Source organism: Gasterosteus aculeatus, chromosome X (assembly GCF_964276395.1).
Source record: "Gasterosteus aculeatus chromosome X, fGasAcu3.hap1.1, whole genome shotgun sequence".
NCBI lineage: Eukaryota > Metazoa > Chordata > Actinopteri > Perciformes > Gasterosteidae > Gasterosteus > Gasterosteus aculeatus.
The window spans coordinates 19,864,151-19,888,580 of NC_135698.1; the positions used below are offsets into that span (position 1 = coordinate 19,864,151).

General features: G+C 44.6%; 2 protein-coding genes across 2 annotated transcripts; one reads left to right on the forward strand and one right to left on the reverse strand.

The window, feature by feature from the left end:
- The first annotated feature begins 1,932 nt into the window (after window positions 1–1,932).
- On the forward strand, window positions 1,933–8,230 carry LOC120809544 (potassium voltage-gated channel subfamily A member 1). Its single transcript, XM_040163404.2, has one exon. It carries the CDS (start codon window positions 1,935–1,937, stop codon window positions 3,408–3,410), a length of 1,476 nt encoding a protein of 491 aa, XP_040019338.1. The 5' UTR covers window positions 1,933–1,934; the 3' UTR covers window positions 3,411–8,230.
- Window positions 8,231–14,959: 6,729 nt separating this feature from the next.
- On the reverse strand, window positions 14,960–24,188 carry cnot4a (CCR4-NOT transcription complex, subunit 4a). The gene is made up of 13 exons (XM_040163342.2): window positions 23,938–24,188; window positions 21,848–22,070; window positions 21,363–21,560; window positions 21,054–21,140; window positions 20,566–20,667; window positions 20,273–20,398; window positions 20,019–20,143; window positions 19,734–19,940; window positions 19,368–19,425; window positions 19,000–19,255; window positions 17,604–18,116; window positions 17,162–17,395; window positions 14,960–16,881 (listed from the first exon to the last, which is right to left on the reverse strand). Exons 2-13 carry the CDS (start codon window positions 22,019–22,021, stop codon window positions 16,550–16,552), a joined length of 2,412 nt encoding a protein of 803 aa, XP_040019276.2. The 5' UTR covers window positions 22,022–22,070; window positions 23,938–24,188; the 3' UTR covers window positions 14,960–16,549.
- Between the last annotated feature and the right edge of the window lie 242 nt (window positions 24,189–24,430).

A 24,430-nucleotide genomic window follows, 5' to 3' on the forward strand; every position in this document is an offset into this window, starting at 1 on the left:
ACTTCAGGGACTCACGCTCACGATGAGTGGAGGGTGAAAAAATATACAACAACTTAGTCAGCATCAAAAAGTCTCAGACCGTGGGGACAACCTCCCCTGATCTTATACAATCAGATATCGACGAATCCAGCTGACGCCCGTGTGAATCACAACCTGGAGTGATGGAACAAAAATGGTGATTTAATCTCTCACCGATTTAATCCGTTTCATTAAACATCTCAAATTGAACCCAACGTGGATTTTCCTTGCAGTCTTATTGCACCAGAGCTGGCACACAAGTGCTCTTGTTTTTGTGGTGTGTGGAGAACTTCTGGCGGCGTGCTTTAGTAGAGCCGGTCTGCATTGCGTCGAAACCCTCCAACTCCTCCTCCTCCTCCTCTTCCTTCTCCTGCCGCCCTCCCTCCCCTTCCCTCTCATTTCCCTCACCTCCCCTGCACTTGGATAAAAAAAATGCACAGTAAAACTTGCGTGACATTGTGGAGAAAACATTTGGACCTCAATGCTGCACTTGACTGTCCCTCAAACTGTCCGTTTTGATGTATTTTATTCGGCCCGCCGAGCCGCGCGGAAATGCGTCCTGGATCTCATCTGGTCCGATCGCCAAAACCAGCAGATTTCTGCTGATGCAGTGATGTCTGGAAATGTCAAGTGCTCGCGTATTGCCCCTTAATGTGTCTCCCCCTTCTGAATTGCTGTGCAAGATTTTTCTCCTGCGGTACACTGAACGCTGTTCACGCCACCGTGCCGCCGCGCGGCCACCGACGCTGCAGCTTTGCGTTTCTCTCTTTTCTCTCCTTTTTACCTCCGGCTTTCCTCTCCAGGTTCCCTTGATTTTCATCTCGTTAGATCTCATCTTGCTTCACCCGCCTACAGGAATCTGAGGGCACTTTGTGGAGGGGACAGTTAGGTTGGCAATGAGTAGAGTAAGGTTGTTTTTTGTTGTTGTAAAAGTATAGGTGCAATGTGAAGTTACCACATGAGACCCACCGCTGCGCTGCTGTTGGATGATTTTACTCGAGGAAAGGACGCATTCAAGACGATTCAAGATCAGCCCACGGTGAGCCCCGAAACTGCTGACTTATACAATAATGATGTCGGTCAGAACATTTTGTAATCGACAGCTGCAGTTAACGTGAAGATAACAAACAGTGACTGCATTGTTTTTCTATCTCCTGGGTGTATTTCTGTCAGTCTTGCCCTGCAGTATAAGCCATTCACTGTATGCATGTATAAACATCAGTTGTAGCAGATGTTATGCGTCACATCATAGTTCAGGCTGTTTTGAGGGGCGTAGGGTAAACCACAGGCATGTGCCTCTGAGACATAGAAATACAATATTTATCATTTAAACTAAAGTGCAGGAATACAATATGAGTGAATCAGAGAAACAGTTTAATCACTTAGGAATGTAATGAATGCCATGTGATGCAAGTAGATTATCATATAGTCAAAATTACTATGTACATATATATATATATATATATTATATAATATTATATAATAAATGTCTTTATTATATAAAAAGTCATAGTCACTACTGTAACTGCACTAATGGTTGAGCGAAATAAAGAAATATATGAACAGCAAAAATTGCTGAGCCAGCAAATATGTTGGCTGTTTGATTCCATTATTTCCTCTCTCTCTACCTCCCTCTCTCCCTCTCTCTCTGGGTGACAGGGGCAGCAGTAACAACAGCAGCAGATGCTTTGGAGAGCAGCAATGGTCAAGTCAGCGAGAACCGCAGTGGAGCCGCACTGAGGCAAAGCAGCCAACCGCCCCCCTCCCGTATCTGGGGGACGTCTCTGACAAATTAAGGGGTGTGGGAAGCTGAGGAGTGGAAAATTTGAACCTGAATGCCTGCTCAGTCAGACTAACCGGGATCCCGACTCATCTCCTCCTCTTCTTTTCCCGTCCGCCTCTCACTCCTCCCAAAAATGACCGTGGTGGCAGGAGATAACATGGACGAGACGTCGGCTGTCCCCGGCCACCCTCAGGACGCCTACCCCCCAGACTCCAATGACCATGAATGCTGCGAGAGGGTGGTCATCAACATCGCTGGGCTCCGGTTTGAGACACAGCTGAAAACGCTCTCCCAGTTCCCAGAGACGTTGCTGGGAAACCCCAAAAAGCGGATGCGGTACTTTGACCCTCTGAGAAACGAGTACTTCTTTGACAGAAACCGGCCCAGCTTCGATGCCATCCTCTATTACTACCAGTCTGGGGGCCGGCTGAGAAGACCAGTGAATGTCCCTTTGGATATGTTCTCAGAAGAAATCAAATTTTACGAGCTGGGGGTGGATGCGATGGAGAAGTTTCGGGAGGACGAGGGTTTCATCAGGGAGGAAGAGCGCCCTTTGCCTGAGAAGGAGTTCCAGCGGCAGATTTGGCTCCTCTTTGAGCACCCGGAGAGCTCAGGCCCAGCGAGAGGGATCGCCATTGTGTCTGTGATGGTGATCCTCATTTCAATAGTCATATTTTGTTTAGAGACTTTACCACAGCTGAAAGAGGACCCACGGGGTCGAATGATAACAGTTGGGAACACTACTGTTTATTATAAGCCAAATATCCTAACTGACCCCTTCTTCGTCGTTGAGACACTCTGTATAATCTGGTTCTCCTTTGAGTTGATTGTACGCTTTCTGGCGTGCCCGAGCAAACCGGCCTTCTTCAAGAACATGATGAACATGATCGACATAGTGGCCATCATCCCATACTTCATTACGCTCGGCACCGAGCTAGCCGAAGACCCAGAAAAAGAAGGAGTGGGGGAGCAGGCAACATCTCTGGCCATACTCAGGGTGATCCGTCTGGTCAGGGTGTTCAGGATCTTCAAGCTGTCGCGACACTCCAAAGGGCTGCAGATTTTGGGACAGACCCTCAAGGCCAGCATGCGAGAGCTGGGTTTGCTGATCTTCTTTCTGTTCATTGGGGTCATCTTGTTCTCCAGCGCTGTCTACTTTGCTGAGGCAGAGGAGCAAGGATCCTACTTTGGCAGCATCCCAGATGCATTTTGGTGGGCTGTTGTGTCCATGACAACTGTGGGCTATGGGGACATGGTCCCGGTCACTATAGGAGGCAAGATTGTAGGATCTCTGTGCGCCATCGCCGGAGTGTTGACGATTGCGCTCCCGGTGCCCGTCATTGTGTCCAACTTCAACTACTTCTACCACAGGGAGACCGAAGGAGAAGAGCAGGCCCAGCTGCTCAATGTCAGCAATCCCAACATCCCCTCTGAAACCAACTCCAGCCGCCGCAGTTCATCCACCGTCAGCAAGTCAGAGTACATGGAGATTGATGGAGACATAAACAATAGCATCGATAACTTTAGGGAGGCGAACCTCAGAACTGGCAATTGCACTATAGCCAACCAAAACTGTGTAAATAAAAGCAAGCTGCTTACAGATGTTTAGACACTAGTTAGGAACTTTGGGATCTCTGTGGAACTGTCATACTGTATGTGGAGTAGACCATCAGTTAGGAATGCTTCATTTACCTCCCCAAAGCGCCCGATGGCATTAGGCCTTGCTCCGCTACATGGAAAGAAATCAGAAAAATCCAAACAAAGCTCTCAGAGTATGTGACAAGTAGATAGAATAATTAATTCTTCGGATCCTACAAACATATAGTTACATCAAAAAGAAAGCATCAACTATTCCGCGTACACACGGCTCCCCGGAAGACGCAGAGCAAACACTGTCTCATCGGACGATGGAGTGATGATTCAAATCTTATGCATGGAGTACGGATAGCATTTCAGCAAGTTGCACAATGCACCAGAAAAAGTCTGCAGAGACATGCAAGCACCTGCAGCCCAGTGGTAAGAAGTTAGGTGACCCCTCACCCTGCCCCCCCCCCCCAACACCCCTCTGCTCCCTCCTCTTTCCCTACTAAGGATATCTACTATTCAGCAAAGCACCTTATAGGAGGAAGTCTGATCTCTCTGGTTTGGATGTAAACAGACGCTGATCTACTCGCTTCACGGACATCCGCGATGCTGCTGTTTCCCAGCAGATGCGTGTGATTGTGAAATCACCAAGTGATTCAATGCCATGCCCTTTAGACGCAACACAGCACAATGTTAACGTGAGCTTCACATGAGCATGATTAGAGACTTTCCATTTTGATATTGGCATGCACGAGACATATCTCACATAATGGAAAGGATGTTATTTTGAATACCTGCCTCCATCCCTTCTTCCCCTCTCATCTGTTTTCATACAAGTGCACTGGGTGAGTTTTTAATTTGAAATGCTAATCATTTAAAAGTATAGTAATTGAATGTTAAATCTTAAGGGAACAGTACATAATTGAGATCATAGCATGAGAAAAGTAACCTGCATTATGGTCAATCGACTAAGGTACATTTGTATCCTGGTATATTTAATGCATGACATGAGTATTCAGCTTTTTGCAATTCAGGCACTCTGCAGTGCCCTATTGTCAGGGAAGCAAAGGGAATTTAATTCTGGATGTTTCCAAACTATGATCAAATATATCCAAACCCACCTTGAGGATGCAGAGTTTATTATTTAAAAGTAGTAAAACGGAACAAATACTATCAAAAATGCGTATAATTATAATAAGCACCAATTACAGTATTACGTCAATAGTGCAGTGCATGGACCTTTGAACAAGAAAAGTTAACATATCATTACTCATGCTTCCATTTCATATCACATTTGACTACAACTTGGTTCGAAATCCACTAAAAGTGGATCACTACCAAGTTTAACTTCATATTACAGAGAATTATTCTGAAATTAGTTGCTAGTGCCTTTATCCTTTTCACCAACAGGACAAGTGAAAGTGCCTCCGTGTACAATGGGATGTGAGGTTGGGTCGGTTAACCCTCTATTGTAGTGTTAATACACTGTTGGTTATGATGTTAATGTGCCACATGAACAAGGTTTGATACAACAGTTGATTGTGGTAAAAAAAAAAAAAAACTAACAAAAGAGAAAAGATGATCCATGGCTGTTATGCACAACCCAGTCTTCATGCCCTCACGCACTTAATCTTTCTCTTAAGCAGCAATGTATTGTACTCTGCATGTTTACCAATCCAATTTAAAAGAGAATTTCCAAATGTTTTAAAGAGATTTCATTTATGTCTTTGCTTTTTGTTTGTGCACCATGCATCCTTTCAGGGTCTCTACCTCAGTCAGGTCATTGCAAACTTGCTGCAGAGCTGCAAGCTTCAATGCAGGGCTTCCTATAACCATAATGCAAAATGGAACCTTAAGTGTAAACTGCAGACACGCAACATTGAATGTGAGAGTCCCAAAGCATAGCCTTGACACAAGCACTTAGGACAAGTAGTGTACCAGAATCCTGCTCCTTCAGTTCACTTAAAGCTACGCACAATCAGAACATTCATATGTAGAGGCTTTGTAGAGATGCTTGACTCTCCTATTGACTGTTTTATATTTGGTTTATTTGAAAACTATGGTATCTAAAGGTGCTGTTGTGTCCCCTGAATGTGTTCCAACAGACACGAGAATAAGACAGTGGAAGAGTTTGTTGTTTTTTAATCTGTCATCCTGCAATCCTCGGGCATTATGATGCACGGCAAAGTGCAGCCCGGCTTTTGCACAATAATTTTGTTTTTGATGCTTGAACCATACATAGTGCATTGTTTCTCAGCATATGGTTTCAGACTAACTCCAAATAGGTTTGTAAAAATTGTAATGACTACTTGAAAATCTCCAGCTACTGTACATTAATCTACGCTCACTATTGAGATGAATGCACCCAAACAATACTAAGATTTTTATAATGAACTGTATGCTGTTTTTATTTCTTTAGCAATCTCTTGACGAAGTCCTGTAAAAAGAAGAAGTGCCACCACAGTACTTCTTGAATGTCATAAAGTTGTTTCTGTTGGTGCGATGGCTATTGTTTGTGGTGCTTGTACAGGACTAGCATTGTTGTCTTGTAACCACCACATGTTTTCTTGCACTTTTTCCATTCTACTGTTGGGTTATTAGTGGCTGGTTGGTTGGTTTTGGGCAATGCCATTTTATTTGGTTGATCTTTGTACTGTACTGCTGAAGAGTGTCTGCCTCAGGCAAGGGAAGGATTCAACAGCCTTGCTAGATGTCAGACACTTTTGATTAGAGCAAAAAAAAGATGCACATTTGTGTCAGGGAGCTTCATATACAGAAGGACATAAATACCACCCAATACCATATATGATATTACTTTATATAGATACAAGGGAATTCTAGTAGTCGTATTAATGCAGCTGGAAATGCTCCAAGAAACTGTTGGCTTTGTTCACAAGTTTCTTGTACAAGTGATGCTTGAAAGTAGTGATGTGTGTAACATGTCCTGCGGAGAACAGCTGAAAGTGAGGTGAAGAAAATACAAATGACACCCCTCACATCAGCAGTGCTGTGAGGGCGTGTGTGAAAGGTGCTATGCATTCAATTAGCCAACAGAAACATGCATTCTCAACAGCAATAGAATAACAGACACTGAACCGAACTGTTTCTTAGATGCTTTTTGTAAAAAAAACAACAACAACAACCACACAAGAAAATAATCTATTTTGAATGTGGGGGAAACTGCGATGACTTGATAGATAACTTGATATAAAAACAGGGCTGTTTATGTACCAACCGATTACCCTCCGTTCTGTGGTTTTGTAAAGTCAGTGGAGTCAAACGTAGGGGCGAGAGAAAATCGTGAAAAGTCCAAATATAGGCATCGTAATAGTGGCAGTCCCCATTAACCACCCAGGTCGGAGTGGAGTTGTTTCGCAGTCAGGAGCCTGCAGAAGGGTTCAGACGAACGTATAACACAGTCCCATCAGCTGCGTGAGAGAAAGTATGAGAAGGGGCCTAAATTATTTTACATATTCATTTGTTGAGCTTACTGTTAGATGTTAATGCTTCTGCAAACAAACATGAGTGAGAAGATTTAAAAAAAGATGACGACATTAACATAATTAAACAATAAGAAAAAAACAGAAATGTCATGAGAACAAAATGCAATTTAGCTACAATAAGATAGAAACAAGTATCCACTATATACAGCAATTACGTATGACAAACAATTTTAATGTGTTTTAATTTTCTCCATTTTTGGGTGACACTAACGTGACTGATTTAGGAAGAACATGCCATATACCAGAATGTCAAAGACAATATGTCCCTTTGGCAAGCCATGAAATGAAACTACTGTTTCATTTGCTATACACTAAATGATATGGACAAGAAGTGTACTATTTTAGAAGCAAACTTTTTGTTTGTCTTTTTGGATTTAAGAAAAAGGATTCATTGAAACACCATGTTTTCATTTTTTTTTCAATCTCCCCTGCTGAACCTGCTGCAAAATGTATCTACAGAAACCTACTAATCAAAAAAAACTGCATGGTCGATGGAAGACTGCATGAGTTTTGCCTTTCAAACTGTGGATCAACTATAATACGGTTGCCTCATTTAAAAAAAAAGAAACCCTTGCTGTCATCTGCACCAAGGCTTCCTGCAAGGTCCTGTTCAAAAGTGGTCGAGAAGCGTGTCCTCTGCTGGATTTCTTAAAAGCACCTTAGCGCTGACCTTTTCACTAAAGACGGCGTCGGGCATCCGAGCCGCGCTCAGCGCCGGCGTGCGATTGTTGGGTTGCGTTCGCTAGGCTCTGAATGTGAGCGAGGACATTAAGGGCTAGTTTCTCAAACTCTATCTCTATTTTTGGACTGAAATGCTCTTTCGAGTGACATTTTGCCCCATTCCTAGACTGTAGTGATACGGTGTGAAACATGCCCATCATGTCTACACAGGGCCACACACACTCCTCTGTGCTACATTGGTTTCAAGGCATTCTTGTTTGCTAAAGGCGTTGATGTTGGACAGCTTTCTGCCTGCTGAGGAGGCGCTGAACAGGATCAAATGTTGGGGTGTTGCGTACCTGGTTCGCCAAAGGCCAGGGGAAGATTGTGACTGTGTTAGAAGTGTGACGAGAATGCACATTTAATCGCTTGTGGGGTTTTGGAGCAAAGCGCAAAAAGGACTGCTGAACTCTTCCGCTCTTCTTTTCATCCAAACTCTGATTGTGTTATCTAATCCAGCCATCATTGTCATGTTGTGTTTACCAAGGATTATGCTGCAATGTGCTCAGTCTGTCAGATGATGACAAAGGCATGGTCTGTGATCTATGCAAGGGTTATTTTGTTTTATCTTATGTCACTTATGATTTCATCTTACATTAACTTCAATAAATTTTTAAGGATCTGCTGGTGTATCCTCATTTCGGGTGGGGTTGGGGTGTGAACGCCGTATCTGCACTGTATATGCTGCAGTGTGCATTCCATCAGAACCGGAGGTCTCAATCTAAATGTGCTCTAGCTCTGTGCTACAGGACCCTCTCGCTGAAGCCATTAGCAGTGATTCACGGGCTAAAGGTAACGGTTACACACTAATCCTCCCGTCCCAGGGGAGGCCCGCTTACCTCTGTCATTGCCTCAGAGTTGTTTCACCTCAGGGGCACCAAGAGCTCCGCTCCACTCTGGGACTCCTCCGGCGTTCGCACGCACGCACGCATGCCTAAAAACATTAGAGCGGGACTCTGAGGCGAAGTGGCGTGTGGGATTGTGAAGCTGCTAACAATGACTTCCCTGATGGATAATCACACATTTTGACACCTCACAATGGTCTATTGCCCAAGTCGGCTTGTTGTGTCTCATTTCTGTGAGACAAAGAAAAGCTGCAAATCTTTACATTTCAGAAGCTCCAATAGGGGAACGTTTGGGATTTAAAAACTAAAAGATAATTGAAATTAGGTATCAGTTAGGTTTTCGCCATCCATTTATTTCAAACATAACCTTTTCAAGCATACCCTCAGAGTGTGATTTGACCACATTTCAGCTACAGCCTCGACAGCTCTCTATTTTGCATTAAATACATGCAGCTGTCGAGGGCTGTAACCTTGAAACAGCGGTAAAGCGATGAAAGAAGAAGAAGTGGGCGCAGTTTTCGGTTTTTCGTGAAAATGATTCATTCCCACTTGTGCCCTGCGATGGCGTGAAGCTGACTATTTGGGGGGAACGTTGGACAGCACGCCTCACGCTCTCCCTCTATCTGTCCATCTGTCCATGTCCCTCTCCGTGTCTCAGTCTGCAGCCCGGCTTTGCTGCACGGTGACCTTAACAGAAGTGAGCCTTCTTCTGGCTCGTCCTCTGCATTGCCCTCAGGAAATGCAGCACTGCTCACTCTGCAGGCAGCAGCAGTAAGGGTGGGGTGGGGTGAGCTGGCGCCGGTCCCACTCTTCTTGTGAACGAACACACACACACACACACACACACACACACAGACACACACTCTCTCTCCTGAGTGCTGTGAGGCTTCACTGGACCGTAATAGTCCAGAGTATCGCACCAGTTAGTTTTCTCTCTGCGTTGCTGTCGTCCACTTACCTGTGTGCACACACAAACGCAGGGAATCAAATGGAATAATCCTGTAAAGCAGCTGAGGACTTTTTAGCAAACAATAGTCAAACAGGTTTTAATTTTTAATCATTTCAAGGACTATTTTTAGCTTTGAACATTGGGTGATGCAGGAATGGCTAAAAATCAACTGCAGTAACCAACCTTATGGTCATAAAGCTTGACAGGTGAAACATGGAAACATTCCTGGTTCTTTTGATGGATGTGTTTACATACTGTAACAAAAAGCAATAAAATCACCAGACATACTGTATACAGTAGATTAGAAAGCTTGCACACTTCCTGGTGGAAGTCTATTGGTTTCTTTTGGGAGGAATACAAACTTGAGCTGTTGTCTTGGTAATTCCTGGTCTGCGTGTTGGACTAATTGACTAATCGGTCAGCTGTGCGTTGTAATCAAGGAACGAGTGTTTGAAGGCGTTCTGTGGCTGCATGTGTGCATACCCTCAGATGCCCGCTAGTCCACCTCTAACATATAAAGTGAGCTTTCAATAACAATGTGCAGAATAGCTTTGACAGCACTATTGGATCTCCAATGCTTGAGCAAAGCCCTTGGGCCTAAACACTAACCCACCTCTATAGGTCCAAGCCCACCCGCCTCTTTTAGCCCCCCCAATCGCCTCTCTATGGCACCATTTCCTCTTTGCATTACCTCCATCAGGCCTGGCTGCTGACACACTTGTTTAATAATTAAGGGCACCTCCATAATTTTCTCATCCTTGTGGAAGTCCACAAATGGTCTCTGTGAAAGTCGGGCCAGTTAAATGTACCTCTTTAGCTCGCGCCACAGCAGCCCCACATCTGTTTAGCGGTCCGGAGGAGATGAGACAATCCAGGGAAGGTGTGGCTGGAAGGATCAGACGGAATCCGTTCCTCCTGATTTACCCACTCTTATCAGTTCATCCAATTTCCATTGACATCACACATCCTGTGGTGGAGCGCCTGCCACACACTGCGCCTGCCACATCAGTCAATAGTTGTTGAGACACACTCAAAAAGACAAGAAGGTAAGGAAGGAAAAGTCAGAGGACTTTGGCGAGCCAATCGTCCTTCTGGTAGATCCCACGTTTTCTCTTTGGCATCAAAAAGTATTATTTACCACAACTTACTGGACTGAAAAGAGTCTGTAAGTCAGCGTATAAGTTCTTTTGGTAAATCAACCTCCTAGTTAACACTTAAATAGCACAAATAGCCAAATTCAGTCCTTTTCGTCTTGCATTCCATTCGATTGTGTCCGAGACTGAGTGGCTGTGAGGCGGGTTTAAAGGAACATCTAGAGCGGTTACACGAAAGATCACTGGAAGATCAGATGTTTTGGCTTCACGCACCACCGAGCAACTGGAGCACACTTCCGAAACCCCGTTATGTCTGCACATCCATGCTGGGGACCACGACCGCTTACGTGCAGAACATTATAACAATGTTTTCCTCGCGCCGTAACCGCTGCATGAGAACTAACAAGTGGGGCACGTGCACCAATATGTACGAGAAACGTGCAAGGGGAAGCTCAAGTAGCAACACAGACAGGGAGAGAATGACTTCATTTTGTGCTCAGGGAGACACAACACTGTTTCTCCTTCGCTGTCACCTCATTGCTTCCTTCCTGCCATCTCTCTGGCCGTGGTGGAATCTGTTATCAAGTCTCGGAGCCTGGATGCGTCCTTGTGGTATCGGGCGATGTGGATCTCAGCTTACACCCCCCCCCCCCCCCCCCCCCTGCTCGGTGTGCAGCGTCAGCGGGCTCGTCTGGGGGAGAAAACTCGGAACTTAACATCAACGAAAAAAGCACCACGGTGACCTTCGCGCTTCAATTACGTCGACGAGATCCGCTTGCTGAGCGCCAACAAAGGTCAACGTAGTGATGGAAGAAGTTCAGAATTACTGATGCTCTTTTGGAATATTAGTTTGAAGATTCATGCCCATGTCTGTTTATTAAATATATATTAGCTATAGACATAAACAGGTTAGCTTAGCATAGCACAAGGAGGAAACAGCTAGCTTGATGTGGTCTGAAGGGCGTATTAACCATCGTGACACAAAACCCATGCAACCGTAACTTCCATTTTTGTACAGATTAAAGAAAAGATACAAAAAGTGGGCTGAGGAAGTATTTTTTGTTTCCATCCTTTAATATAAACTAAGACGCAGTGACGATGATTTGGAGGTAATATTTACATTGTAATTACAAAAGTGGTGTCAATCTTCTAGTTTAACTTTACATTTTTCCCAAAATGTCAAAGGTCAACAATTTCATTCAAGTCCCCCGGCCACAAGGCCTCCACGATCCTTATCCTGTATTTAAGGGCGTTTCACCGACAGCCGTCATTAATCTCCTTCAAGGCATCACTGCAATCGGACTGATTTGTTAACAGTTCTTAAAATTCATTTGTACATCTGAGTTTGTTTAAGAAGCAATTTTAACTTTATATTTACTATTCAGATCTTTGAATGCTCAGATTGAATATGAATTTCCCACCGAATGATGTCATCTCTTTTCACTGAGGACAAAGAGACATTGTTGAAAATGTTGCAGTACATATAAACTCCTTACCGGAGACGCATTACACATCGTACAATGATGGAGCAGCGTGTCAGTGTTGCTGTCCAGGACACATTAACTGGGCTGATGGTCGAGTTTACAGTAAAGGCTTGTGTGCACGCTGCAAAAAATATCCACCTTATTGAGTCACTCAGTATTTGACTCAGTCCATCGTCGAAAACGATGAAAAGACAATAACGATAAATAATCTAAAGTGGTTTTTGGTTTAAGAAAATGTAAAGTTTAGGGGAATTTATTTAATCCTACAGGCATTTTTACAATTTCTGTTTTTAATCTTGTAATTAGCTCTTTAACTAACTTAACTGCTCTTTTTTTTATCATTCATTAAGCCTGCGATTATATCATGATTAATCAATTAATAGTTTGATTTATGAAAAGGAAACTTTTCTTAAAAGTGTGCATATGCCACAAAAGAAATCATGTTGCTGCAATATGTATATATATATATATATAGATATAGATATACATCTATATATATATATATAATGCTATAAATAAAAAGATCACCTCTAGTTTCAATACTGCATACACGGATATTTCTTGCAGTGCAGGCAGCCCCACTGGTGAGAGCCGGTAAAAGGCTGACAAATGGAGAGTGCTTTCTGCTGAGAGTCCACCTTTCTGCCTACTGGCAACCGTTATACAAATATACATATACTGTATGTGCATAAATGGAAATGGAACGTAAATATAAATGAAAGTTGTGGTTGTCCTCGGACGCTCACGAAGGTTCGTTGAGTTAAAGCTCCGGATCGCTGCTTGTTTGCCTAAAATACTTCTGTCAGTTTGGGAAAGACAAAGAACAAAGTCTCATAGCCGCTCACATCGCTGTGTGTATATTAAGCGAGATGGAAAACCCAAACAGGGTTTGGAGAAGCAAATAAGATCAGCACTCCTCAAATAATAATTGATGAGATAGCGACACGGTTTTATTGCAAGTTGATTGAAATCGAAAGAGGGAGTCAGGAGAACATATTAACACGGCTTTTTCAAACGAATAGTTCTTACTTTATTAAATAGTATTATTCCTTTAATAAAGCATAAACTGCAATGGAAGCTTTCCTCGACTGTTTCTCACAATATTCTGTACAGCCTGTAGTCCTTCACACAGTGCAGAGGATGTGTTGGTGTGGATCTGCTGTGGAAAGGAGCTTAAGGCCGTTCTTCATCTCCAGTGTGAACCAAACACAGCAGCAACCCGCGAGGTCTGATTCACCTGCGAAATGTCACTGAAGCAGACGCTGACCGCCTACACGCGATACATCATAATCCATCGATGCCTCTCGGCACAGGCAAGCTCGCTCGCACAGGCAGCCACTCCAGCTTCGCTGCCCTCTCCACATGGCCTCACAGCCGCAGTCGTCAAGGAAAGCCGTATTTCAGCAGTTTAACGGGCTGAACCCCTGCAGAGGACGGAGTGAAAAATCAGGCCTTTTTCTGCTTGTCCCGATGAAACACCTGGCCACGGCAAAATGCTCTTTGTAGACATTTATTTCCTAATACGCAGCATATCCGAGTTATGTCGTTTGAAAAGGTAGGGAAATATAGGGCCAATGCTTTAAAAAAAAAAAAATCAGGCTAATGACAATTTTAGTGAATTTTAGTTTCTGCAATATGCAAATTGAAGCTGGTATGTCTCAATGAATTACATCCAACCTCTTTAGCTTCATCAGTCATCCTCGCTCCACCGTCCTTTCCATAACCAACATGAACATGCAGTTTCAGCAAATCCGCAAACAAATCAATTGTTTTAGGCAACGCTGGCTGCCACATTGCAGTTAATAACTGGAACGGTGTTATTTTCTTTCTGTAGATGCAGAAAAAGAAACCCGATGCTATTCTTGTCAGGTGTGCATCATCCCAAAGATCCCTCCATTAGGTTTCAATGCAGCGTCGGCTCGAGTGTGTGTTGGTCCGAGAACACGCTCAGCAGAGCCCCCCCCTCCCTTCTCCCCATCTGCGTTGGTGCTGACTCATTGTCACAGCTCCTCAATCTGCTGCCTGCTTGCAATATTATTCTCACACTCACATACACGGAGAGGATGTAGATGAGGAGGCTGAAACTAGAGGGACGGGAATTGGAGAAAAACGAAGGGCCATATACTTGAGGACCGGAAACCAGAGGGGGGAGGGGGGGGGGGTGAAGTCGAGGTGCTGGAGCTAGCGGGGGGAGTCAAAACATGAACAAAAAGATATTAGTTGACAAGAGTAAAAAAAAAAAAAAAAAAAATCCTGCACTATTTTGACAATTAAATAATTGTTTCAGTCATTTACAACCCTCTGGATTCTCAAGTTGGTCAAAGTGTCAGACTACGCCAAATGATTTACTGATTAGCAGATTAGCAAATAATAATGATCATAAAACCGTACAACCGTAAGCATGTTTGAATCCTGTGCATCTCGAGTGCCACGATTCAGACACCGGAGAGCAGAAACAGTGCGCCCTCTGTGCGAGCATCCGCGTGCTCCTCCTGCGTCTGCCAGAACACCTACAGGACGGAACAACAAGTCTCTGCTGCAGGTATCTACTGCTGCATTGGCCTGGGAGAGTGCAGAGCTGCAAACCGAAGGACTGCGATATGCGCACATGCTGGGATCCCAGCGAATAGACACACGCACGGCTCGGAGCGACGTGACATCACCTGCTTCTCCTTCGCAGCACTGCCGTTTAATGTTCTTCTAATATACTTAGAACAATCAAAATGATTGTTAATGTGAAAAAACTGTAGCATCAATAACTGGAACGTCTTTGTGTGTTCGACTGCAGAGCTTCATCACTGACAGGAAGTCATACGCCCCCTAGAGGAAGACATTGGAACAAGAAAGAATTATTTAAGAGTGACCTTCCTGAGCGCTTTTACAAAATACGGCGGTGGTGACTACTTTAAAGTTGAAATATTTATAAGTGCACATGTTTGAATCAAGGTGTTGAGAACACAACAGCAGACAAACACCAGCTCTGAGTTTTCAGTTTTATTTACGGTTCATTTTTTCAGACCTGCAGAGGACAGTTCAAGCGCCTCGATTTTGTTTTTTCGTTTTTTTCCCCCCGCGCAACGTCATGTTAAAACCCACGGAAGGACTCTGTTGGCTTCTCCTGGATGAGTTTGTTCATTTTTGTGAAATACTGTTAAATAGGGAACAGCAGGAGGGGAGGTGTAGGGGAAGGGGGGGTAAGATATGAGAGAGGGAGAGAGAGAGAGAGAGAGAACGAGACTTAAGACTTTGATAAAAAAAAAAAGGAAAAAAAAAGGCGGTGGTCGGAGAGGTTGATCTTGAATCCTAGAGGCTGAACGCTCCCTAAATCACTACTACAGTACGTGGTATTGTCTTGCAGCACCTTACTTTGGGGCCATACGGTCACTGCAGTCGCATACAATATTGCATATTTCCCAGCAACCATTGACGCTAGACTCCTCCTGCCATCACTCCTGCCTCTCATCTGTCCATGTTAAGGCCTCGTTTAAGCCCCCGTGTGCCGAACAAAGGGACCGGTTAACCCGCTCGCTGCCCTCTTTAGTCCTCTGTGACGTATCCTCCTGTCATCTACTTGGTGGCCGTCCGTGTCAGGGCTAGTTACCGTAGGTACCACACAGTGGCACTGTGAGTAAGAGTCCAACCCTAGTGCTCAGAATGTGTGCCACGACGTCCCAGAGCCCGGCGCCCCGCGGTCAGGCACTGCTCTATCCTCTGATACAGAGGTTCAGCAAAATCTCTAGCTCTGAAGCCGGCCGCCTGTCTCCCTACCTAACAGGGAGCCCCGTGCATAGCCTGAGCCCTGGGGCCCCCCTGGGCCGTCAGCATTCACTCTACGATTAACCAGCTCTCAGCTTCCTTGTTTTAAAACCACTCTCAAAAAAACAAAAAAAAAGCCAACACCTATTTCTCTTTCTGTGTGTGTGTGTGTGTGTGTGTGTGTGTGTGTCACCTCGGCGGCTGTGAGGGTTCACCGCTCTACAGTCTCCTGTTAAGGTGGGTGGGGAGAATGAGGGTCTTTGGGGCAAAGCTTCAAGAGCAGATTCACAGCTTGCTTGATTCCTCAAAAACGCATCGTGACTTCAACTTTCAAAAAAAACAAAAAAAAAACAAAAAAAAAAACGCCTGATTAATCATTAGTTACTTTTTTCAAAAAAGGTCTCCCTTCAGCTAATTTGTGTCTCGGTCAGTTTGTGGAGCACCGATGGGCGCTCGATGCCCTACCGCTTCTTGTGCCCTCAGTTAACAGCGAACCGCATGGTTTACCTCACGTTACGCCCACAGACGGGTCTGAGGAGCCACAGACGGGTCTCATGAGCCGTCATGATAGTAGCAGGTCAAGGTTCCCGATAACTTGTGTGCCACAAATAAAACCAAACGGGCCTTCAGAGTAGACAAGAGGAAGGAGGAAGAGAAAAAGAAGAAAGTGGGTTTGTTACTTTGTTAATCATTTTCCATTCTCTGCAGATTGGTGTGTATTGCATCGAGGGGAGGGAGGCGGGGTTACAGAGTGAGTGGGTATAATGTGGTAGTGGGGGGGGGGGGCGGGGATGGGTGTCTGCTGTAGTCTGTTCAGTGGCGGTCCACAGCGGCACTCTGTAGCAGCTCTGTGGCGGGCTGTCCCGGGGGTCTGAAAGCGGTCTGGAAGCCGGGGGGAGGGGAGTGGAACTGGCTGGCGGGATTGGCTGTGGTCGGGGCCAGGTAGGGAGCCCAGCCGCCGGCTGCTCTGTGGTGGAGGGGGAGGTGGGCGTCCAGGAGGCCGCTGTGGTTGGGCTGGGGGGGAGTTGGCACCGTTGAGCTGGCCGGGCTGTCCATCTCTGTGAGCGCCTGCAGGGACTTGAGCCAGTGTGGTGGGTTGTCGTCCTGGAGACAGTCTAGACTGTTGCCTGCTGAGGCCGGGATGCCTGGGGGGGGGCAGATAAGCACATTTCAACATAACAGCAATGTAGTAAATACAAATAATGTGTTATCGATTACTTTTGTGTCATGTAAACCAAACTTTAAAAAAAAACAACTAAACTTTTATTTACTGACTTGACTTAATGTCAACTCATTCAAAACAACTGCACTGAAGTAAAATATGAGTATACTCACTATACTGACTTTGCAGACTAAAAGATTAAATTAGCCAGCGTACTATTTATCGGGCAAACAATCAATTTCCGTACTAATTTAAATCTCTACCTGTGATGATAGCAGGGTCCATCCAACTGGCTGTGCCGTCCCAGCTCAGGCTGTGTGAGATGCCTGCTGGCCCCACCGGCCCACCGATGTGGTTTACACTGTTGGAGGACGAGGAGGATGACGAGGAAGAAGAGTTTGGGAGGCCCCCGAAATTGATATTGATGTTGGGCAGGAGCGCTCTCAGGCCGTCCTGCCACTCTTTCACATTTAAGCCGTCTATAGAGCCACTGTTTTCTGCAGGAGGAGAAGAAAACAAACAGGGTTGTCAATTCGGCTGCTTTGATCGCCCCCTAGTGGTCAGCTGCAGAACTGCATCCAACAGGATGTAAACTCAATAGAACGCTACTCATAACAAGCACAGCATCAAGCAACACATCTGATCTCCGTTTTAACATGCGACCGCTCACACAGGGCAGAGAAAGGCAACCTAGATGTCTGGTACCTGAGATGGGGATCCCTCCCAGCCCTGTGTTGTGCTGAGGGGGCAGATTCAGGTCCAGGAAATTACTGTGTGAGGCAGCACTGGCTGAGTGGTTCAAGTGTGTGAGGTTATTCCGTGTCGGGACGCCCATCCAGGGGTGTCTGGCGGCTTGCTGCTGCTGCTGCTGCTGACTGGCCGGGCTGTTCTGGCTGCCGGGGAAGCTGAAGGAGCTGTAGATGGCTCTGTGGTGGAGTGGAGGCAGGCGTGGCATGCTGCTGGGGAAGTGGTGAGGGGTGCCGGCGTTGGGGTTGAATGGAGGCAGGCCGAGTCCATGGTTGTTCCCACCGTGGGAGAGGAGCCCCGGGGAAAAGGGGCTCTGATCCTGCACAGACAGCTCCTTCTCTATCAGGTCAGCCAAGGCCTTACGAGTGACGTCGAAGGGGTCGAAGCCCAGATCGTCATCCTGCTGTTTGCTGGACGAGCCGAAGCCGAAGGCCGCCTGCCAGTCTGTGGAAGAAGACACTGGTATTGTGTCTGCGAGGAGAGAGACACACACACACACACACACGTTACAGGAGCTGTCTAAGTGATTAGTTTCAATGGAGCGTGTCCACATTAAATCACACATGTGCAGTCTGTTAAATGAATGTGTTGTTTTCAGCTGTGTGCAAGAATACAGATGAGAAAATGAAAAAAAAAACAAATTAAAACAAGTCAAGGTGTTCAGAAGGTTTCCGTCCATAACCTTTAATGCCCCACAGAACACATAGAAGTAACCGGAGCAAAAGAACGTTGCATCCAGTCTGTGAGACACATCTTTGACAGCAATAAGCAAATACATATGTGAATATATGATGAGAATATTTAGTGATTACTTGCTTTCATGCTGGTTTCATAGCTGACAGAAGACTAAAATATTGTGACAGACGCCAGAAGAAATGAACAGAATACACATGTGACTATAGTCGGATGTATCTTGCTCTAAATTGAACTGCTATGAATTTTTCCTGCATTATGAATTTAACTTCTTCATACTTGTAGAATATTATCTACCAAGCTTTGATAGGTCAGAATGTGCTTCCATGTGGGTCAATCTGTTTTTTCATCTGTGGAGCAGGTGAGGTGTTCAGCACAAGTAACCATGGTGATCTAACCCGGCCAGATATAAGACTGAAAACAGTAAGTTAACCCTCAAGTTACTTCGCTACACCCAGAACCTGCTTCATAGCACAGGCCTCGAATCAACTCCAGACACACACCACACTATTGGCTCTTAAGACGCAACTCAAATTCCTTTAGATGCTCTGATCTTAGAAGGAACCCGATAGATAGAATGTAAGTGGCTTTATAATCTGTACAGCACATGACTGCGCTCTCTTGCACTAAAGTTGAATGTTGCGTTTAATCTTCCCAGTACCTGATGCGAAGAGGCTCTGTGGTTCGGGGGTCATAGGCCAGTCAGAGTTGCCGCGAGGGGAGCTGGGGAAGGGGGGCAGGCCAGCGGGGAGCGGGTTAGGGTGTCTGAAGTTACTGTTGTCTGAAAACAGCGACTGGGACTCAGCGGCCGCTCCCTCGAATGGCGAACGGGCTGCGAGGTCTGACACGCTGATGGGCACCACGAGGCTGGGCTTGGTTAAACCAGGGGGAGGAGAGGGAGAGTCGCTGGTGGGCATCTGGTAGAAGAAAAAAAAAAAAAAAAAAGAGAGAGAGGAGAAGCATTTGTGAGATGGTCCTGGATCACCTTCACTTAATAAGTAAATAAAAACAGGAGATGAGGCTGTTCACCTGTTGTAAAGTCTCTCCGTTCACCATACCGATGGACTCTGGGGGTTTGTCACTGGGACTGTGGATAAACGTAGAACATAGAACATAGAAAAAGAATCCCTTTCAATCATTACTCATGGCCCACTTTCATTGACCCACTCGTTGTTTGGATTCACAGCTTTGTTCTCACTAACGCCGATCCCACTCTTCATTCACTAACTATCGCTGCTCTCACCTTCGCTTCTTGAGCCAGACAGGAAGGGGCAAGTATGAAACCACCCATAATATGACAACAAATTATTCCCTCAACAAAATACGTTTTTGAAAAATAGAAGCTTTTTATTTCAGGATTTGTTGGAGCCATCGTCCAGGAGGAGGTCAGATTACCTGTTGCTGTCACAGTTGGCGGAGAAGGGGGACAATGCTGAATGCTGACCAGGAACTAGATCCGTTTCTAGCCCATCTGAAGCGAGAACTTCTTGGTCTAGATAGTCTAGCAGCGGAGGAGACTTGCGGTCCTCTGAGAGTCCGTTGGCCAGTTTGTTGTGTCCTGACAGCGTCGGCCACCCATCTTTACCGTTGGTACTGTTGGATCTGTCACAAAACCCGGAAAATCCAGCTCAGCACAAGTGGACGCATTAAGAAAAAAACACTTAAAAAAAAGAAAACTACCTCTGTGTGGAGTTGGGTTTACTCTTTGACTTCTCTGTTCCACATGCGGGAGGTTGTAGAAAGCTAGGGTTAATTTTATAGAGGTCTTGGAGGAGTTTCTGCTCATACTCTTGATGTTTCCCTGCCTAGAAAAAAAAAGAATGACAACATGAATCAGCAATAATCCTTTCAATAACACACACAGCCTCGACAACAAATGTACACAATGGAAGAGCAACGATTGAATCCATATTTTAGAAAGAAAAAGATTTTACCTGCATTTCCTCTTTAGTAAAGCTAGCTGCTTCATCTCCCAGCTCGTGTAGATACATACAATCAGGTTTAGGACACTGCATACTTTTAAGGAAGTAACTGCAGTACTTTGTTGTGCCTAAAGAAGCCTGTAGCAGTGAGACCAAAGAGAAAAAGGGGAAGCAATGGTGATGGAGTATACTTTTAAGAAGGTTTTTGTCTTACATTACAGGATGTTTAATGACAGGAAGACACAACTTTTATGAAACCGTGATTAATCACCAGAACATATATTTGCATTTGCTAAACCTCTCACCTTGAGTGTTCTGCCATCAACAACCACATTGTTTACACACTGTATTGCTCTTAAAGCATCTTCAGAGCGGATGTAAGTGACATAAGCGCTGGCACTGGGCCCCTGAAAAAAAACAACAACAATGAAATAAAGTCACAAGTTCAAACACATCTACTGAAGCGGTTATCGTGAGATAAACAAAAAGACAAATGAAGCACTGTTAAAGCTGGTGGGCGGGATGGGCCACACGCACGCACACTCACACACACACGTCACCACATTAGTGACTCTAAAAAAGGAGATAACAATCTGACGTTACAAGCCCCAAACTTGTGAAAATCATCCTCCTCTTTTTCAGAGACTCAAAACGCTGGTTGTGTGTGGACGAAAGCCTGAAGTGCATCGAAGCAGCTAAATACCGGTGTTTTGTGGACACAGCTTTAGTTCGAAAATAGTTTAAAACATATAAAGTGAGAGTACATCCTGTCATCTTTGATCCATATTCTCACCTGTGAACCTGCGTAGGATGTGCTATTGTTGATGACCACTTTATGGATTTTCCCAAACCTCCCAAAATACTCTGGTCGTTTTAGGACCTGTGGACATAATGCAGAAAAAGAAATATGTATACCACTTATTATAAAGTTTTGGGTGCCCTGTGAACACAAGACAAACAACTACATCACTCTAAAGGCTTCAGAGGGAAGTTTTAAAAGGGAGACGTGGGCTTTAAAATAATGAAGTATCAAAAGTTGTTCGCAATGTTCAAAATAAATCTGGCAGCTGCTGCCTTCAGTTTGTCATCTCAGTGTACTCACCTCCGGCTCGGCGAGTCGCTGTGAGAGCCCAACCACAAACACTAGGTTTCTCTGGACTACTCGGACACTGGCCAGATGCTTTCGGTTTTCTGTCACTTTCTGCTTCTTTTCGTTCTGTTTCTGCTTCTTTTCGTTCTTTATCCTCTGGATCTCTTCCTGTGAGAGCGGCTTGTACACAGCGGGGTCCTCTGGGTACGGCTGCAGAAAAACACAGAAAGGATGGTGATATCCACCACTCTTGTCGTTTATGTGTGGCATTGTAAAGGGTAACTGAGCAGGAAATATGGGAGCTCAACAGGGCTCACCGGCTACCCTGCTGAGGCTGTGAATTGTAAATGATGAGCTGATGATTTAATAAATAGGGATACTCCATGAGGGGTACTCAAATATTTTCTTCCCCCTGGTTTTAGCATTGGGAGACTCAACATCCTTGTTCCTTCTGAAGAAAAATCCCAATTCATTTGTGAGGAGTTTCATCTCCTCACCTTTCTGCAGGCAGGGCAGAGGCCGTTCTCATCTGTGCGGATGCGATGCCAACAGAAGCGGCAGATCTGATAGCCGCACGTGCAGGGGAAGAAGTTGACGTCATCAATCTCCAGCGGCTCCATGCACAGAGGGCACTCCATGGGGTCGTCCTTCAGTTCAGGGCTGTGGGACATCCTATGGTGTGGCTTAGGAGAGTGTTGTAGCTGGTCACGGAGCGCAGGGCTGAGAAAACAGAAAAGGTTGAGTTCAGGAGCTCCATCGTGACGTCATTAAAAATAACATCAAGTGAACTGAGCTTGATGATTTTATAATAATAATTTGCCAACATGACAACCAAGGTCACACTGTTGGAACAGCGGTATACATGTACGTTCATCAGAAAAAGAAACACTACACTGACTGTATTGGGTCGACCTAGCTCAACTCCCGTGGTCTACTAAAATAGTATTGGAATTTAATGACGGATATATAATGTTGAGTTGTTAACAGAACTTTTTACAGAGGTGTTCAATCAACAGAATGAATCTTTGGAAGGTTATGGCACTGTTGAACTGCACTGAGATTTTTTTTTTCTAATGTTTGGTCTTAAACCACAGAGGATAGATTACATACCGGTAACTGCCCAAAGTACATTTCAGAGCTGAAACAATTAAGAGCTCGATAGAAACACAATTTATGATCACTGGATCTCTTTAAGTAGCAATTCAAAAGATTTTTATCAAAAAAAACATCACATCCCTTCATTGCCAAATGGCGACTGAGGCTCCGGCTCACTGATGAAAGCATAGCAATATTTAGATACTTATAAACTGGGGGTATTTGTTGATATCTCAGAAAAAATGCAGTGATACGATTTTACTGTAGACACCCCAATTCTTATTTTACTACGGACTCAATTTTAAAAACATAACAATAAATTTGAAGTCCCCGGTTGACTGTGGGAAAATGAAAGGTCAGAGTCCAGCCTTCCAATATGATTATGAAGTTGACAAGGACTTTCTAAAAGAGCTTAAGGAAAAAGTCCATAAGACAACCTTCACAGAGGATTGATTTATCGCAGAACCTTGTGATTGGATCAGTTTAACCTAAATGTGATAACAGGATGACTGATGGCACAGCTCAGAAATCTAGTCAAGCATAGCAGTCATCGCGCTGAAGTGATAATGAGGATGTTGTGTTATCTTTCCGGGGTTTGTCAAAAGTAAGACACCTCATCATAAGGGAAATGCTTCAGACTGCGTTTATTTACCAGCGAAACCTTTCGTTGTTAGCAGTTAAACGCCAGTTTGTTTTCAGCGTGACAACACTGTTACCAACAGTTGAACAAATAACAAACCCAGAGTAATCAAACCTCACAGTGCAACCTTTATATTAGATAGCAGAAAAGACTAATATTACGAATACTTGGCAGCATTTTGCTGACAGATTAACACGTACGGGAGTGTCGCGGTTCTCTTGCAGAGCTGGTTGGTAAAGTCCTGTGTGGAACCAGAACACCTAACGTTATTTAAGGTTAGCCGGGCTGGTAACTTTAGCGGCACTGTCCACTGGATCGTAACGGTACATTGTGACAGATGTTATTTGACTAACGTTTGGCTAAGCTAACATTAGCCGCGAAATGGTAAAAGAAGCCGGTCTACCGATAAACACGTACTCGAGAGTAATTGTAGGTAACATCACAAACTCGAAATAGACAGAGGTAGTTATTTACTTTGTATTGGCATTAAACGTTCTAAGATATAAATGCCACAACAGTACACCTTATTCTATTACATATAGACTGACAGCTTGCGTTATGCTAAACGCTAGCTAGCATGCTACTTTATCATCGAATGCACAGGATTTTCATGCCAAGCTTAGGATGCGGCCTACACAAGCTAACGGTGAACTAGGAGCAAGTTGTTGGCACTATAAACAACTGACATTGCCAACACGGCATTAAGGTTACCTGGACAGCGATCTGATACACCCGCAATCACTCTAAAGCCGGTCTGAAAAATCGTAACGGACAAAACTGCCTTTTTATTTATCAAGCGAATGGAAGCTGGCTAACCCAGCTAGCAACTTGGCTAACGTTAGCGTTACTTACCCTGTCCGTATTTAGCTTAGGATTCCACTCCAAGGGAGTCACACCGAATTGGGCGGGGACTGCGAGCCAATGTGTCTGAAATGTCAAATCTTCTATAGCCGGTCACTTAAGATAACCGCAGTATTGTTGTTCTGTTGTGATTAAAAGTCTATAGAGATGTTTTGCCCCTTTCTTTTCTTAGCACAGGGGAGACAATTTACGCTCAAACCACCATCTTAGCTAGCATTAAAGTAGGGAGGAGGGAGCTGGGCAAGTGTTTAGAGCGACTGAGTCTGCGCGTATAAACAGGTGCCTTCTGGGAAATGCAGTATTTGGCATCTTTGAGCTGGAACGATGGACATCCTTTGATGAAACGTTTAGAATTTAGGCATCTAAAATATAAAAATGCATCTAACCCAATCATAATTTGGAATCTCTTGCACGTGATTGAATTATTTTCTGCAAGTAGTGATCAGTGTATGAAATATGCCAGATTTTCAGTATTAAAATTAAA

What these genes read in the sequence shown, in the direction of transcription:
- LOC120809544 (XM_040163404.2), top strand. Translation starts at nt 1,935, where the DNA reads ATGACCGTGGTGGCAGGAGATAACATGGACGAGACGTCGGCTGTCCCC.
- cnot4a (XM_040163342.2), bottom strand. Translation starts at nt 22,021, where the DNA reads ATGTCCCACAGCCCTGAACTGAAGGACGACCCCATGGAGTGCCCTCTG. An exon ending in CATCCTACGCAGGTTCACAG is followed by an intron (nt 20,668 to 21,053) that starts GTGAGAATATGG and finishes GTTTTTTTTCAG; the next exon opens with GGGCCCAGTGCCAGCGCTTA. An exon ending in TTACTAAAGAGGAAATGCAG is followed by an intron (nt 20,144 to 20,272) that starts GTAAAATCTTTT and finishes TTTTTTTTCTAG; the next exon opens with GCAGGGAAACATCAAGAGTA.